A 17,282-nucleotide genomic window follows, 5' to 3' on the forward strand; every position below is an offset into this window, starting at 1 on the left:
CCAGTGTTGATAAATATATAAAACATGACATTTCTTTTGCATAAAGCTAATGTAGGAAAAATACAGGTCAGCAATGAATTTTAAAATAAGAACTGCTTTATTAAAGCAACACTTCCTCTGCTGCTCCCCTTCCCCTCAGTGAAAATATGTCCGACATGCCACCTGTTACTTTCAGGATGTACAGGTATTTTTATAATTATTTATAGTACTGCTGTAGGGTTCTCCTGTGTGGGTTGTACTATGCTGTATACTGGCTCTAGTGATTTTTATTTCTTACCCTTTGATGTTTTGTGGAGTTCTGCTATATGGTATGTTATGTGATTTGTATGTGTAAGGCTACTGCCATGCCAAGCTGATTCTCGGCCTACGGATAGATGCATACTGACACCTGGTATGGCAGTAGCCTAAGCGTATGATATGTTACACCTTCAATGATGCGCAAAAGGTAGAGCTGACACATAGCAGTTAAAGCAGCCCAGCATTGCCTACAACCAGTCCAATAAGATAGCCTTGCTACGTATAACCCATTCTTGGGATTTTTAAATGGTGGCTTGATAAATTGCTGATGTGCATTTAAATACTTTTTATTGTGTGTAATGCAAAGAAGTTGTATTTTCCATGGTAGTGGAACTTGAGGTAATTGACTCAAATTGCTGCAACCTCACAGCATTGACAAAGTCTGGGCGGCCCTGGTGTACCAGTAGTGAGGAAAAAAACATTTTGGTGCCCAAGGGGTTAATGTTTATGAATAATCAAAATACAATACTAAGTGAAAACAAGTGCCTGTGAGGCCGAGTCTTTAGATCCTCTATGGTCGTTAAGTGCGATTGTATGATTTGCAAATTGTGGCACAGAACAACACAACACAACTGTTGCTGCAGAAAGTGCCATGGGAAGTGCTTTATCCAAATACCTGGGTAAGTTACTGCGCAGACTGCGCTAGAGCCAGTGGTCATATAAGCTCCTCCCCTTGTTAAAGCACAGGCAAGGGGTGGGGATTAAAATCTAATATTCCATTGTAATTAACCTATCAATGATTTATTTTAAAACTGGATGTAAAACTGGGCTGTCTGACCTGCAGTCATTCACGTGCTGCTTGACTACAACGAGCCTTTTCTGACAAATGCTTTCAGCACTTGATACCTGTTGGCAGAGGCTGTATATTCCCCTAAAGTACATTTATGCTAGTATTTAGTGACGGCCAACAATTTCTGTGCTTATGTGGCAAAAAGTCTGTGCAAAAAAATGTGATTTTTAAGTATTTGGATTCAGTTCAGCCAGGCACGTGCATTAGGCCGGATCTGAATCCTGCTGAAAAAAGCTGAATCCGGAACCGAATTCTATACATCCCTTAGTAAAGATAGATGTGGAGAAAGTACTGTCCCGATGATTAGCTGCAGTGATTAACCCCAGCAAGAACATGCACCGCTTCCTCCTATCATTTCCTATAAAGGAAAACAATAGTTTTTCTCAAATTATAAAAGAGATATAGATTGTGGGGGGACATGTAGCCCTTGAAATTTTTGTGCCATTGTACGCATTTGTGGAGCTGCCATATTGCTTATTGAGACATTCTCTAAACGCGTAACCAACAGCAATCTCCGTTTTTAACCACTAAGGGGGTATTGTTGTATGTATATGCAGGGTAGTGTTATGGGAGCTTGTATGGAAGAAAAGAAACAGGTGAGATTTCCTCTGTGAATAGGCCCTCATTAACACTGTGCATACATAGTTTTAAATGGAGTATTTTAGATGGTAAATTCACCAGTGTATGGGACATGTTATCCAGAATGCTTGGGACCTATGGATTCTCCAGGTAAAGGGTTTATCTCTAATTCGGATCTCCATACGTTATGTCTACTAAGAATACATTTAAACGTTAATTAAACCCAATAGAATTGTTTTGTTTTAAAAAGGATTAATCTTGGTTGTGATCAAGTACAAGGTGCTGTTTGATTATTACAGAGAAAAAGGAGATTACTTCTGAAATGTGATTTTATTAAAATGGAGGCTATGGGAAATGGCATTCCCTTAATTCAGAACTTTCTGGATAACAGGTTTCCAAATAACTGATCCCATACCCTTATATATGTCAAGAAACTGGCATTTTGCTGCCAATAAGCCACCTTGCATTGCCTAACCAATATCTGGCAGAAATAATTTTGAAAGCTGGCATGGGGTGTGCAGATATTCAGAGAATCCTGGTACAAACCCCTGTTTTCCTATCTGCAGTATCATCTATTATCAAGCGACGGAGTCAGCATTAATGTGCTTACACATCAACGTGCAGTGACCCAGGCTCTAAGTGCTAAAGTGTTTTTGCATTAAGGCCTAGTCCCTCGGGGTCTCCATCCCTTTCTCAAACCATCCTCCATCCCTCCACCATCATTTCTCACCTCCCGTGCCATCACAGCCAATGCAGCAGAAATTAGGGACAGCTGAATGCACTTAGGGGTGTTTAGAAACTTTCCCTGAGTTCTGCCTTGTGCAATAACTAATCTCTGGGTTTCAGCAAACCTTTGCTCTTTCTAAAGAACCACACCACAGCAACATGAACGAATGCTAAGACACAGCTTTATTATAGTGAAAAGAAGCAGGCATTGTATCCTAGCATAAACTAAACATATTTAAAGGCATAGGACAGCCCAGTGCCCATCATACATGCCACATGCTAAGACTGGTCATGCCAAGTACTGATTGCTGTGCAGTCACAGACCAGTTACAGTAATAAAACATTACTGCCTCTGTAGAGCGTCCACAGGATCTTTTGAGGTTGCGTTTCTTTTCTTATTCTTTAATTAGATGACTGGAGAAAAGCAGAAAGCCTTAACAAGTCATAGTCTCCCTCCAATTTCCTACAATCATGTTTCTAGATTATGTTTTATAAGCTATCCTTTATGTAGAATAAAGGTTTCTGAACCTTTTGTTGAATGGATTTTGTTTGTTCTGTCCCCATTATTTAGTGGCATGTCTATAATATAGGTAATTGAATTCCAGGCTACCAGCTTCACATAAGCTAGGGCATTGTGCTTGGCCATTCAAAAACGGCCACCAGGATGCTGACTTTGTGGTCATTGGCTCCACTTATGCAGAGAGATGTTCACCGTGTCATCCATCAGTTGCATTATATTTTAAGTTTTCCATCTGGATGATACGACAGTGCTTACCTTATCCACCTAAGTAGGCACAATGGGACTGTCGGAAAAAACAGAACTAGCAGAATCAGAAGCAGAGTCTGAGTGCAGCTGTATAACTTTGGAGTTTTTCCCACCCCGTCCCTCTTTGATTGGTTCCAAGAAGACCACATGGCGGTTGATGCCAGCCCTGCGGCTGTTGGGCCCTTCAGAGGCAGGCGGCGTTCCACAGAGGATGGATGACTGGGCACTGCTTTCTAGTGGGGGACTAGGGGTGTGGGGATGCTTAAAGCAGCAATGAAAGCAGTTACAGGGAGTCATGTAGAGATATACAAAGACTAACACTAAGCTAACAACACAACCCAAAAGTGTGGTAAGTCCAGTATTAAAGGTCTCACCTTCATGTTTTGGATAATGCACTGTCACGTTAACTTCATGGGTAGAGTTATAATTAAGCCATTTGTTTACTGCAATACATAGGTAGAATCCAGCATTCCATATTTCAGCCTTCCTGATTTCTAGGCTACCATTGTGGTGAATTCTTAAGCTTCGGTTGCTGTTCCCAGGAAATACAAGGAACTCATACGTAGGCAAGATCCAAAGATAGGTAGTGTTTTCCTGGGGCAAGCTAGTATTGCAGGTCATCATAAGTGGTTTCCCAACAAGAACCTTCAGACCATTATCAGGCAGTCTGTGCAACTTTCCAAGTGAGCAGTTATCAAATCCATTCTGTGTCTGTAGAATGCGCACTATGGCACGAGGGTTCCCCATATACAGACAGGTATGTGCTTCAAAAAAATCAACCACAGAGGAAAAACCCCGATTATCCCAATGAGAGAAGAGGGCGTAGAGGGCACAGTGGCAGGTCAGTGGGTTGTTATGCAGATACAAGCCATTCTTTATAAATGCCGGTAAAGCAGATAACTCTTCCACAGGAAGCTCCAGAAATCTGTTTGAGGAGAGATCAAGTGTGCGTAGGTGGGGGTTGGTCAGATTCTGCATGGACTGAAATGAGAAATTGCTCATTAAGTTCCAGCTTAAATAGATTTTTTGTATGTTAGTCAGATAGGAGAAAGCACCATCATCCACAAAACCAATGCGATTATTGTATAGCAGAAGTTCCTCAAGTTTGCAAAGGCTTTTAAACCACTCTTCCCTAATGTCCTCCAGAAGATTAGAAGAAAGGTCCAGATGGCGCAGCGCTGTGGCATTGTGAAAGGCATGGGTTGGCATCTGGCGGATGTGATTATGGCTAAGGCGTAGGGTATGCAGTCTTGAAAGGCTAGTGAGCCAATGGTTGTGGAGGTGAGTAAGATTGTTATGGCTCAAGTCCAGAGATACGGAAGTAGAGGGCAGAGGTTTTGGTACCTGGTGCAGGTTCTGCCTGACACAGCTGAGGAGATCAGAAGCACATATACAAGAGGAGGGGCAGTTAAGGGAAATGGACCCCCCAGCCAAAGTCCCCATGATTAGGATGAAGAAGAGCTTTTCTTCCCATTCTCTCATCCAGGGACAGGTTATCATTGTATCAGAGACCCAGAAAACATATGTTATGCCCATCTGGATATACATAGTGATGCAGCCAAAAAGGTGATCATGTTCCACTGGCCAGCAAAGAGATCTGTATAATCGGATGCAGGCGGTGTTATGTGGCCCTGCCGCAGGATTTAGGGTAGTACCTATGAGTAAGAGCCGAAGCTGTGCCCAGGGGAGCAGGGTTCTGTTGAAGTCACAAAATTCACCAAACTAAAAGAATCGTTTGAATGTTGCTCTCCGTTCCATAAGATCCATGGACAATTCCCACAAAGTAGTGCGTCCTCTCAGATCAACACTGTATGGAAGGCAGCATGGAGATGCCATTGAAAAGGAAGAAGTTTTGTTTAATGAGAAGATGCTGTCCCTGACAGAGTTGAACAATGCCAGCGTGTGCTTACAGCTCAATGAGTCTGGATCCAGTATTCTTCCTCTCCCTCCTGCTCTCTGTATGAGAAGCAACGGCTAGCTCTCTTCTCATCCTCATTGGCTCAACCTGCATTACAAAGGGCTGTGCTTGGAGTCCAGGACTGACCCTCCCTTGATAATATTTTGAATGATTCTCTCACTACATTTCCTCTCAAAATCCCAGAGCACAGCGTGGGAATACAGCTACTCATTTCAACAGTGGTTGGGGCGGGTGCCAAGATCCCAGTGTCCAACTGCAGCCTTGTTCACAGGATAATTATAGAGGCAGAGTGAATGTGGTTTTGGGTACAGCGATGTGATATGGCAGTAATAGAATGAGTGGTTACAGTTGCATGGATTCAGCAATACGCACTAATAATTACAGCATTGTTATAGGCATTCCGGAATAGGCACAGACTGCTGTTGGGGTATATGGGGGGGGGGGGGGGACAGTTCTGGAGCAGATGGGAGAGTGTTAATTGATTGTTTCATGTAACAGAAGAGTGCTAGGCTTGGGAATCAGGCAGGAGAGGAACTGAGCAAGGCTTGGACATTGGGCTTTTATGAACCAAGGGATGCTGTGAATTAGCTGTATCATCACATGCAATGTCTAGAGATTCTGCAGGAGAACAATCGGAATAAAAGAATATGAGGCAGCTGAAATGGGAATTTGTAGGTAACTACAGTAATTCCGAATAGTCACATTAACTGTTAGAAAACTAATATTTCCTATTACAGTTATGTGCTCATTATAATTGCAACTTGTCATGTTCCTTAGCTGATAGAATTGAATGTCTCTTAATGGCTGAAGCCTAGAGGCTCCGGACATTTAACCCTTGCATTAACTTTGAATAGCTGATATAAATTCCCTGTATGAATAGCTGATATGTAGTAAGGAAGGGATAATTGCATGCCTCACTTAGGCTGTTTGGGTTTATAGGATGCATGGTTCTGTAGTAGAATAGAGAAGGGTACCCAACACATATAGAAGTGGAAATTGGGGCTGGGACTGGCATACATAATTAAAGGAGAACTAAACATTAGAAATGAATATGGCTAACAATTCCATATTTTATGTATTGAACTTACTGCACCAGCCTAAAGTTTCAGTATGTCAATAACAACAATGATCCAGGTCTTTACTGGAGCTCCCCATCTTGGAAAGTGTGACACTCGGCGTGCTCCGTGCGCTCTGAGCAGCTGTTGAGAAGCCGAGCTTAGGGGTCGTAGCAAATTATCAAGCAGAAAATGAGGTTGGCCTGTCATATAAACTGATGCTACAGGGCCTATTGTTAAATTCTGATGCTAACTGCACTGGTTTCAGGGCTGCCATGTAATGTGAATCTGAATAAATGGCTAATCAGCCTTATATTGTGACATTTATATTCTATATATACAGTATATAGTGAGTGGGCCCCTAAGCTCAGTAAGTGCCAGCAGCACAGAGTATGTGCAGGGAATCAGCAGAAAAAAAGATGGGGGCTACTGGGGCATCTTTGGGGGCACAGATCTTCCCTGCTAAAGAGCTGTAGGCGCCTTGGGCTGGTACAGAACATAACATAATCAACATTTTTAGCCTACTTTAATTAATTAGGCTTTAATTCTCCTTTATGTATCCTTTTAAAGTGCTGTTAAAAATTTTGCCTTACACTCAAATCCTTGCACTAGGCAGCAGTGCAGTATAGTACAGTTGTCAGGGGCCACGTGCTTGTACATCCCTTTTATAGGGCATATATAAATATGGAAGCTACAGAGTGACCATATAATCCTTAATGTTGCAAGGGGTCTTGGGAAAGTGGCCTTGTAGTAAAACCCGGTGAAAGGCCCAAGTGCACATCTGAAACTGGCATATAGCTGTAAGTGGGGTTAATTGTTAAACTGTGTTGTGCAGAAGCCTATATGTAGCATTTGGCTCCTAGTTGGGATGTGTAATGCGAGCGCATCCCTCTCACTCCCTGCCTCGCTTTGTCAGGACTTAATGGACAAAAGATCCAAGCTGGTACTCCCCAGGGCAACATTCTATTTACTTCTGGCACTGAAGAAAGAGAGACCCACTGTGAGAAATATGATCTGATAATCGGGTTATTAGCACTGCTCTGCACCAAACTCCTGCCCTCCCTTACTGTTCCCCGCACCATATTCACTAGCTGTACATTTGCTGCACTACAATAGCTATAGCAAGCTGCTAGATAAATGGGACTACAGCTATAGGAGCTATTAGCTGGAATGCTTGGGAAACAAGTTATGGTGAAAACCCTTTGCTAAAAATATTGAAACATTAAATAAACCTGATAGGATTGTGTTGCCACCAATATGGATTCATGCAGCTTAGTTACCATCAAGTACAAGGTGCTGTTTTGTTATTACAGAGAAAAGGGAAATCATTCTTAAAAATTAGAATTGTTTTGTTTAAAATTCACTCTATGGGAGATAAACTTCCTGTAATTCAGAGCTTTTTGGATAACAGGTTTCCAGATAAGGGATTCCATACCCAGGCCCAGACTGGCAATCTGTGGGTTCCGGCAAATCCCAGAGGGGCTGCTGTAAGGTGCCATAGACAGTCACTATTTATTGGGCTGGGGGGGGCTGTTTGGGCCTCTGCGTACTTGGAATGCCAGGGTCTATTTTGACTCCCAGTCTGGGCCTGTACAGTGGATGCTCCCCAAAAACTGCTGCTAAACATCATCTTGCTACTGCTGGGTAAGCCTTTTGTCCTGCATGGCACAGGGTTAATTGGGCAGTGCCAAGAGATCATCCCTGCAAAAACTGGCACCATGTTCAAAATAAGACACTTGAATAATTTTTCATCGGATCATTCAGACTTCCTCACCAATTTATTCTGTGGCTGTGGTGCTAGGGGCAAGCATGCCTGGGGCATTGTATTTGATTAAATACGATACTAAAAATACACATTATGCTTTAATTTAGCCAAGTCAAAAGGACAGCTGTCATGGCAGCACCGTGTTACTATGCACATAAAGCATACTGCTCTCTTACCAATTGTGTGGCCATTGCTGTATGGTTGTCATAATGCACATTACTGAATAAGAGGTAGAATAAATGGATTGTAGATAAATTTACCACAGAAAACATACAGAGAGCAATTGAAACACACTCGATTATATATAATGTTTTATAATGCCTTTCTGTGATTATAATGTGCTTTTGTTCCTCAGCATCCAAAGAGCTACAGCTGTCCTATTGGCAGATCCATGTTTCCAGCTACGCTCCATCCAGTACCTCTTGGGTCAGGCTGAACAGTCTGTTTTGGGGGCCGGGCCCCCTTCAGCTGATAAGAAGCATTTTTCCTTGCAGGCCTGTAAGTAACTTACCTACTCACACTAATAATCCACCCTATCAAAAGAAGAATTCCAGCAGGGCTAATAGACTTCCACAGAAAGGCATTTGCTAACCCTTCAGTTCCATAGGACACACAGAAAAAAGAGTTTTATTGCATGGTGGAAAGAAGAAATGTAGAGAATAAAGATTTAGTACAAAGCAATATCTGCAAGCAGAGCAGGGGATCTCTATTAAAGGTATAACTTGTGTTAATTATAGCTGAAAGCAATTGATATTATGCATTGATAGTATGATGTAATGTAGTATAGCTTTAGGGTAAAAGTATTACTTTTGAGAAGGTTACTGTTAATTCTTGCATGGGGAAGTGTTTTTCCTGGTTATACAGCAGTCCGGTCTTGCTTTATGGCTGGGATTTTACATTCACACTTTGGATCAGAGCGTATCCCTCAACTGGGCCAAAAACCCTTCCCTTGAAAGCCAACTTTATTACACTGCTCCTGTCATCCGGGGACAAACGCCCCTAATTCTACTGAATGGAAAGCGCCCTGCGTGACACACCTGGATCAGTGACAGGCCCACCTTGCTTAGCAGGTATTCTCTGGGGTTCTTATTACATTGGCCACTGCAGAGTCTGTACAGTATATGATTTTCCCTTAGCAGAGGAGACAGCTGCCATTCTGATTAATGAGACCTTAGCCTAGATTCACTGGGGATATTTTACCTTTAATCTCTCTTTCTCATACTAATTCATCTTTCTGTCTACACATACAACGTATCCCTGCCAGCCTCTGTTTTTCCTAAGGCTAATGTACACACCACCGGCACGATTTTACCTGCAGTCAGTGATATCAATGGCATCCGAGCAAACTGGGCATTAGCCTTAATGTTCTAAATCCGTGTTTCTCAAACTGGGAGACTTGCAGCAGCTCTGTAGGTATTATTTGTGTCTGTGTGTCAGCAGCACTTATTGCCATGTAGGATGGGCTTAGCCTGGGCAAATACACTGTCATTTTCACTGCTGAAGGTTCAGGAACAGTATAGACCTAAAAACACCTCTGCTAAAAATGAGCACATTAAATAGGACTTGTATTGAAATTACATTTTGATCCAAACAATTATAGGCAGCACTCCATCAATTTCATTAAAATGCCTTTATTGTCACAATATTGGCAGCAGCAAAGTTTTGAGCCTAATTGGCTCTTTATCAAGCTTGATAAAGAGCCAATTAGGCTTGAAACGTTGCTGCTGCCCCTGTTGGATTGTGCACCCATTGGCTAATTTGATGGCTTAGTGAGTGCTGCCTATTTTGTTGTGATTTTTACACTTCCCGAAAATTTGTGGGTTTGGAGTAATTATTTAAATACCAAATTTTTTGCACCAAAAAGTTTCACTTAAGCCCTTTAGAGTATGGTTTTTCCTAAAAGAAGTGGAAAGAACCTTTTGGCTCCTACTCTGGGCTTATGTCCAGTATATAAATGATATTATCCGTACAGTATATTCCTGTAGTGTTGGGACGCTTAGCTGGGAGCAGGGATGTCTGCTTGCTCCTGGCTCACCCATACATATGGCCATTCCTATGAGGCCTCAGTATTAACGTGTGCTGTGTCCAAAATCTCTCTGCACAGTTACAGTTCTACCATTTAATGACAGTTTGGCCCCTGGAGGGAAAGGTTTCCTGCAGCCTATGGATACAGGCGTAAGGGCATGCCTGCATGTTGGTGACACAAAATAAAAGCAGAGATAGATTTGTTGCATTCTCCTCCATAAACTGGCTGGTAGTCAGCACCCAATCAGCCTTCTGTTCCCTGGGTGCGCACCCCAATAAATCCTCACGTAATGGACTCCAACCTCCTTATAATAAAATGCCTTTATTCACATAATTGGCACAGACCAGTACAGCAGCGTTTCAGGTCTACATTGACCTTTTGTCAGGGGTTCTCTGTCAAGGGATTTTCCGCCATATTCACAAACCTTTATCTCCCCTTTTGGGAATTTGTCTTTTAAACAGACAGTTTTCATGGCCTTTTTTTTTTTTTTTTTTTAATTTGTGTTTTGCTCTCATTAAATCTGTCTGTGCGCCATTAAACATCCCAGCCCCATATCTACATGAGCCTTGGAATAAGGTTTTTGTCAGTTTACTTTAGGGACATTTACTGAAGGGTAATTTTTGTGTAATTCCACTTCTGCATGTCTCATGAATGTGATGATACCAGATATGGAAAGTTTTATGGAGACTTCTGACTAATATAGTGTCAAAAACTGCCAGGATTTTCCCTATTGCCCTGTTGGCCAAGGCACAGTACCCCAATATCCCACAGTGTCGGTGCCAGTGTGCACGTGCTGCTTGCTGATCACCAACATGGCTGCTGGGAACACAGCTAAAGGTAGTGGGCAATGCTGTAGCGCAGCTCTGTAGTTATGGACATGCTATGGGGGCACGGATGAGTTGGGGCAAGTGTCAGTGATGTGCATAAATGGCCTCGGTCATTAAGCTAGAACTAGCAAATGTAAAAGCAGTTTTATCACTTTTACTCCAAAAAAGGGCCATTTCCACTTTTCTGATCTACACTTCCCCTTTAAGGTGCCTAAAACAATACAAATCAGTGAGAGGATGCAGGACTCATGTTGCTCTTTCTCAGTGTCTAAGTCACGAGGGGGGACTGTTCTTCTAAACATAAGGGGGGGCTTCTGTAATGTGAAACACAGGAAGGGAAAAAAAAAAAAAAAATGACAGTCCTTTGTCCCAAACCATTGCTGTAGTTCTGCACCCCCCCCCCCCCCCCCCAGGCTCTGCTGCATGTGGAAAATCTCCCTCCCACCCATGATATCAGGGGGACGGTGACAGCTGTCAGAGGCCCTAGTAACAAAGGCCGCGGAGCCTTGCGCAGGCAGCGGGATATTTTATTAATGTGCAGAGTATTTATAGAAACCTCTATTTCTGGAGAGAAAAATGACCTGAGGGAGAAGGGGAGCCGGAGCCGTCGCTGCCACTGACTCACATGATAGGAAAGGTACCAGTTGTGGCTCAATAGGCACTTGGTCATCTGTCATTCTCTTATGGCCTCCTATTAACCCTTTTAAGCCTGGGTAAGTAGAAAGATTTAGCAAAGGGGCGGGGATTCTGTAGGCCCTCCCTTTCTGTTTGTGTAAAGGAAATAATAAGCACAAATAAGTAAATGTAAAAGGGAACAAATCCAGTCCTGGAGGGCCGGTGTGACCAGGAGACTGAGTGCCCACGCAAGCACAGGGAATGCTGAAGGTGTAAGGCTGGCTGTCGGCTACTGGGCAATACATGGGCTTTATGTGTCCCACTGGCACTTTCTGTACCTGCCCGCACTACTCCCTAATTGTATTTAAGCAACAGAAAGAATGGGCGGGCCCCACATTCCTATTGGTTCATTCTATAAGGTAATCAGCTCTGTTATGCGATGTGATATATATTTAGTCATTTCCACTGTATTTACAGCTCTGTGTTGTATCCCCCTTTCTTGTCCAGCCATAATCTAGCCTTTTGTTAATGAAATATTAATGACGAGCAAGTAATTATTTTTGCGCTCTGGTTGATGGAACTCATGTTTCTGTTTGTTCAGACACTGATTATATCAACGCAGAGGAACTCGGCAAAGTGAGCAACATGCTGGCCCACCTGAGCGAGGAGTCCAAGCAGGCGGCAGCTGCTACTCAGGTGACCATTTACTTACACACACACACACACACACACACACACACACACACACACACACACACACACACTCTCTCACTCTCACTCTCTCTCACTCACACACACACTTGCCTACTCTCACACACACACTTGCCTACTCACACAATTACATGTAATGCACACACATGCAGGCAGCTATTTCTGTGGTACCTTCTTCTGGCCGCAATATGAAGTCACAACCCACAACAAACTTTTTCTGGTAATGTTATCTTTCCCACCCATCCCTAATGCTCACAGGCACAGCAAATCTTCCACCTTATGTGTAAAGCAATTATATAGAAAACCCAAAAATGCAGCAGTTCCCAGGCATTCTGGATAATAGATCCCATACTTGTACTATACTTTAGGCTCATATCAAATGCCAGGGAGGTTATAATGTTTTCTGACTTCTGTGTTTGTTTATTTATTATCCTCCATTATTTTAGCCACAGAATGTTTCCTGGCACTTCCCAGGGAATGTTCCCCATTGGCCGCCACCCCTGCCTCAGTGGGACAATGTAGATCCCAGACACACAGACACTGGGGGACATTACAGGGATTGCAGTATTTGCATTGTGCCCAGGTTGGGCACCAACCCAAGCCCCAGCATGAGAGGCAGCAAAGCCCAGGGGCTGTGTGCTGGGCTGAAGGTGCCGTATGGGTTCTAGGCATGACTGCCAGCGCGGGACTGCAGCTCTGAATGTGACGGATGTGACAGAGCTGCGTTTGTGTCATTTAGTGCAGAAAGGGAACGGTGGGATTATGTTCCTGCGAAACCGTGACCTTTCCTTCTCATAAAGTGATCAGTTTACTGCAGATCTGTGCAAAAATAGGTTTCTGCACAGAATGTGATCCTCACTGGGGAAGCTCACGTTGGGCAGATATCTCTGCATTATTAATGCACCAATCTCCTGCTTCACCTTCCACTCCCTGTCCTTACCCTGAGCTCTGCATGCAATGGAAATGTAGGGCATGAATGGGCAGCTTGGTGCTGCATGGATATTGTTCAACTACATCTCTCACCAGCCAGTTATATCCTCTTCCTGACACAAGGAAGCTGAGAGTTGTAGTTGTGTGCAGGTTGCAGAAACTATGCATGCACGCTTTGCTTAGGATTACTGCACAAACACACACTTTCCATAAAAACCTATATTCACCAGTGTCTTATCTGTTTCAGCCAACAAGTGAAGAGGATCTGTGTCCCATCTGCTATGCGCATCCCATCTCGGCTGTGTTCAAGCCATGCTCCCACAAGTCATGCAAGTAAGTTGGTGTAACTCAGCATGCCCCTTACAGGGTTAGAGACTGCCCATATGGACCAGATTTGTTTAGAACATTATGCCTGCTCTAGTGCTAAGCAATCCCAATAGCTTGTGTATAAGGGACAAACATTTTATTTGCCTCTACCATGGCAGGCAGTAGCAGTCCAGCAGTTGTATAGCAGATACCTGCATCTTGGCTTCTACTGAGGGCACAGATCTTAAGACTCACAGATCTACTTAGTAGCAGCTACTTGTCACGGCTACTAAACTCCAGAAAATACCCTGCCATATAAAATACTGAGAATTGCCTCTGCTAAAACACACACAGAGACTGTTATTAGTTAATAATAAGCATTGTCTATTTCTGTAGCCATGACAAGTAGCTACTACTAGTAGCTCTGTGTGTCTTCACCCAAAGATATACAGATGCTGTTGGTCACTGCATTCAGCCCTGTTCCCATTAGTCTGTGAGGTTGTAAATACAGTCCTGGACTGGACTTCAAAATAGCCCCTGGCATTCCAAGTACACAGAGGCCCAAACAGCCCCCCATCAGCCCAATAAACAGTGAGTGTCTATGGCATCTTACAGCAACCCCTCTGGCATTTGCCAGAATCCACAGATAGCCAGTCCTGGCCTGGTCGTAAGTGAACAATTCTCTCTGCTTAAGGGGCATCTTGGGGGGTTTCGTTAATTAACCATTTAGTCTTACAATAGCAATGACTAGGGTTGCCATGAGGGGGTTATAGGTGGTATTCCAGACACGGGGCTCAAAATGGGAGACAGTGCTTGGCGGGTTGTAAAAAGGAACAGGACTTAGAGGCCTGTGGGTGAGGTTTGGACATGATTGGGTAGTGGGCAGGGCTAATTGGGTTATAGCTGTGTATGCAAAGGGCTTCTGGTTTGTGTTTAGTGGATACTCAGGTCAGTGGCACATGAAGCGAAAAGTTTAATTTTATTCACTAATGAAAGGCTAATGCAGAAGGAATAAGTCCTTCAAAAGAGGTGATTTCTTGGTGCAGCTAGGGAATGTTAGCTGACAGGATTGTGCCTTAGATGCTGAATTAGTGCAGAGTCTTCCCATTCGGCCACAGTCTGATTGGTACCAGAAAGCTGAGAATGGGGGAATTCTTTCTTGTCCTACACTTTTAGTTTAACAGCCACATGCATTATGTGCATTACGTTAGGCCTATGGTACACACACAGATTTATGGCAACGCTCACTGACTGATGTTGTATGGGCTGTTTGGCATTCTTCAGGCTTTGCCTTTGTACAAAACATGTTGTGTGACTCCAAGAATCCAAGGGTTGTGTTGGGTTTAGCGTTTGACAGAAGTAGGTTAGAGTAGCACTTGCACTGACTGTGTACCCTCGCATCTCTATTTTGTACACACCGCAGTTACTGCACTTTGGTATCCTGGCTTAGGTTGCTTTCAGGATCAACCAGAAAGAGACACACAAGGTTGCTGAGAGTGAAAAGAGAAAAGGCCTGGTCTGCCCCCTACATGTACAAGTCCCACAGTACAGAAAAGGATGGAAAAGCATTGCCTTGCATGGATACAGCACCTCATTTATTTGCTTCCCTTACAGGGCTTGTATTAACCAGCACCTCATGAACAACAAAGACTGCTTCTTCTGCAAAGCCACAATCACTGGAGTAGACGACTATGAAAAACCAACTGCCAACTAGCACGTCCGTTCCTCTGCTGTGCGGTGCCCATCTAATCCCACCAAGATGCTGGGTCTTTCTTACAATGGGTTTAAAGGGGAACTATTGTGCAAAATATTTTATTGCGCTGTCTCAGAGCTCTGGTTCAGCAGCATCATTTATTTTGGAGCACTGGTTCCATTTTAATAAGTTTACAGCTTTATTTTTAAATGCTATTTAAGTGTGCGCATTTTACACTCCTTGTTAGGCTCTGCGGGAGCTTCCGGCCTCCGCTGGCAGATCAGCCTTGTTGCGCTGGCGGGAGGGGTGGGGGGAGGTTATGGATGTGTTTGCACTGACGCTGATGCGCTGTTAGAAGCAGTAGCCACAAGTACAGGCCACAGACTCACTAGCAATTGTACAAGTAATGCTTGTTCACCTCCAGGGTTTGTGCGGCGGTACTACAGAGCTGCACTCCATCCAGATGCCTTGTGGCGCAGCCTGTACAATCCATCACTGGAGTAGGGCTCCTTTTGCTACAGTTTACAGTCAGGTGCATTTTTATGTGTGTCCCCTTTGTTCCTCATATGGACACAGTATTAAATTATTTATCCTGCCAGCCTTGTCTTTTCATTTGGGCCATAGGTTCAATCTTCCTTTTTTGTCCACTACCCAAAACAGAGTGCATGTAGCTGTATTGTGCAGGCTACATGCATTTACACACACCAAAAGGATTATTAGGAACGCCATACTAATGCGGTGTTTGACCCCCTTTCGCCTTCAGAACTGCCTTAATTCTACGTGGCATTGATTAAACAAGTGCTGAAAGCATTCTTTAGAAATGTTGGCCCATATTGATAGGATGATGGAGATTTGTGGGATGCACATCTAGGGCAAGAAGCTCCCGTTCCACCACATCCCAAAGATGCTCTATTGGGTTGAGATCTGGTGACTGTGGGGGCCATTTTAGGACAGTGAACTCATTGTCATGTTCAAGAAACCAATTTGAAATGATTCGAGCTTTGTGACATGGTGCATTATCCTGCTGGAAGTAGCCATCAGAGGATGGGTACATGGTGGTCATAAAGGGATGGACATGGTCAGAAACAATGCTCAGGTAGGCCGTGGCATTTAAACGATGCCCAATTGGCACTAAGGGGCCTAAAGTGTGCCAAGAAAACATCCCCCACACCATTACACCACCAGCCTGCACAGTGGTAACAAGGCATGATGGATCCATGTTCTCATTCTGTTTACACCAAATTCTGACTCTACCATTTGAATGTCTCAACAGAAATCGAGACTCATCAGACAACATTTTTCCAGTCTTCAACTGTCCAATTTTGGTGAGCTCGTGCAAATTGTAGCCTCTTTTTCCTATTTGTAGTGGAGATGAGTGGTACCCGGTGGAGTCTTCTGCTGTTGTAGCCCATCCGCCTCAAGGTTGTGCGTGTTGTGGCTTCACAAATGCTTTGCTGCATACCTCGGTTGTAACGAGTGGTTATTTCAGTCAAAGTTGCTCTTCTATCAGCTTGAATCAGTCGGCCCATTCTCCTCTGACCTCTAGCATCAACAAGGCATTTTCGCCCACAGGACTGCCGCATACTGGATGTTTTTCCCTTTTCACACCATTCTTTGTAAACCCTAGAAATGGTTGTGCGTGAAAATCCCAGTAACTGAGCAGATTCTGGGTATTCGCTGGAAACCTAGCACATTTAAGCTCCTGGCAGAGGATATACCAGAGCATGCTCAGTGCATTGGTCAGAATTTGAGCCATAGCCAGTAATTCAGAGAGTAGGGCAACTTCATCACAATTTACAACTTTTCTTTTATTCCATTTATGCAGCTTTGGATCCAACTATTTGATAAGGCATTAAGATGAGAAGGAATAGAATGCTGCATGGTCCCATTACTATAGGGCTAGCTACATAAAAACCAAAAGCAGCTCTCGAATTGCTGAAGGAAAAAAAGCCGTAAGTAGTTTGGCAATTAGATCAGCCTTGCTAGCTGGATTTTTTAGACACCCTAACTTGGGGGTTTTCCAGATAAGGGGTATTTTTGTAATTTAGATAACTATAGTTAAGGTCTACTAAAAAATCATTTAAACATCAAATAAACCCAATAGGCTTGTTTTGCCCCCAATAAGGGGTAATTATATCTTAGTTGGGATCAAGTATAGGTACTGTTTTATTATTACAGAGAAAAGGGAATCATTTAACCATTAAATAAACCCAATAGGGCTGTTCTGCCCCCAATAAGGGGTAATTATATCTTAGTTGGGATCAAGTACAGGTACTGT

At 43.4% G+C, this 17,282-nt stretch overlaps 2 protein-coding genes across 3 annotated transcripts in view; one reads left to right on the forward strand and one right to left on the reverse strand.

The window, feature by feature from the left end:
* rnf123 (ring finger protein 123) overlaps nucleotides 1-15,602 on the forward strand; it is a 51,192-nt gene extending 35,590 nt beyond the window's left edge. Inside the window, exons 36-39 of one of the 2 annotated variants that reach the window (XM_002936475.5) lie at nucleotides 8,252-8,394; nucleotides 11,966-12,060; nucleotides 13,253-13,338; nucleotides 14,926-15,602. In XM_002936475.5, the coding sequence (XP_002936521.2) occupies nucleotides 8,252-8,394; nucleotides 11,966-12,060; nucleotides 13,253-13,338; nucleotides 14,926-15,025 (424 nt within the window). In that variant the 3' untranslated portion in view covers nucleotides 15,026-15,602. The remainder of the gene's footprint in view (nucleotides 1-8,251; nucleotides 8,395-11,965; nucleotides 12,061-13,252; nucleotides 13,339-14,925) is intronic. The other variant, XM_004915571.2, reaches the window with a different exon arrangement.
* On the reverse strand, nucleotides 2,555-5,312 carry amigo3 (adhesion molecule with Ig like domain 3). The gene has a single exon (XM_031901115.1). The coding sequence runs from the start codon at nucleotides 4,704-4,706 to the stop codon at nucleotides 3,177-3,179; it is 1,530 nt and encodes a 509-aa protein (XP_031756975.1). The 5' UTR covers nucleotides 4,707-5,312; the 3' UTR covers nucleotides 2,555-3,176.
* Nucleotides 15,603-17,282: the final 1,680 nt, after the last annotated feature.

This window comes from Xenopus tropicalis, chromosome 4 (genome assembly GCF_000004195.4).
Source record: "Xenopus tropicalis strain Nigerian chromosome 4, UCB_Xtro_10.0, whole genome shotgun sequence".
NCBI lineage: Eukaryota > Metazoa > Chordata > Amphibia > Anura > Pipidae > Xenopus > Xenopus tropicalis.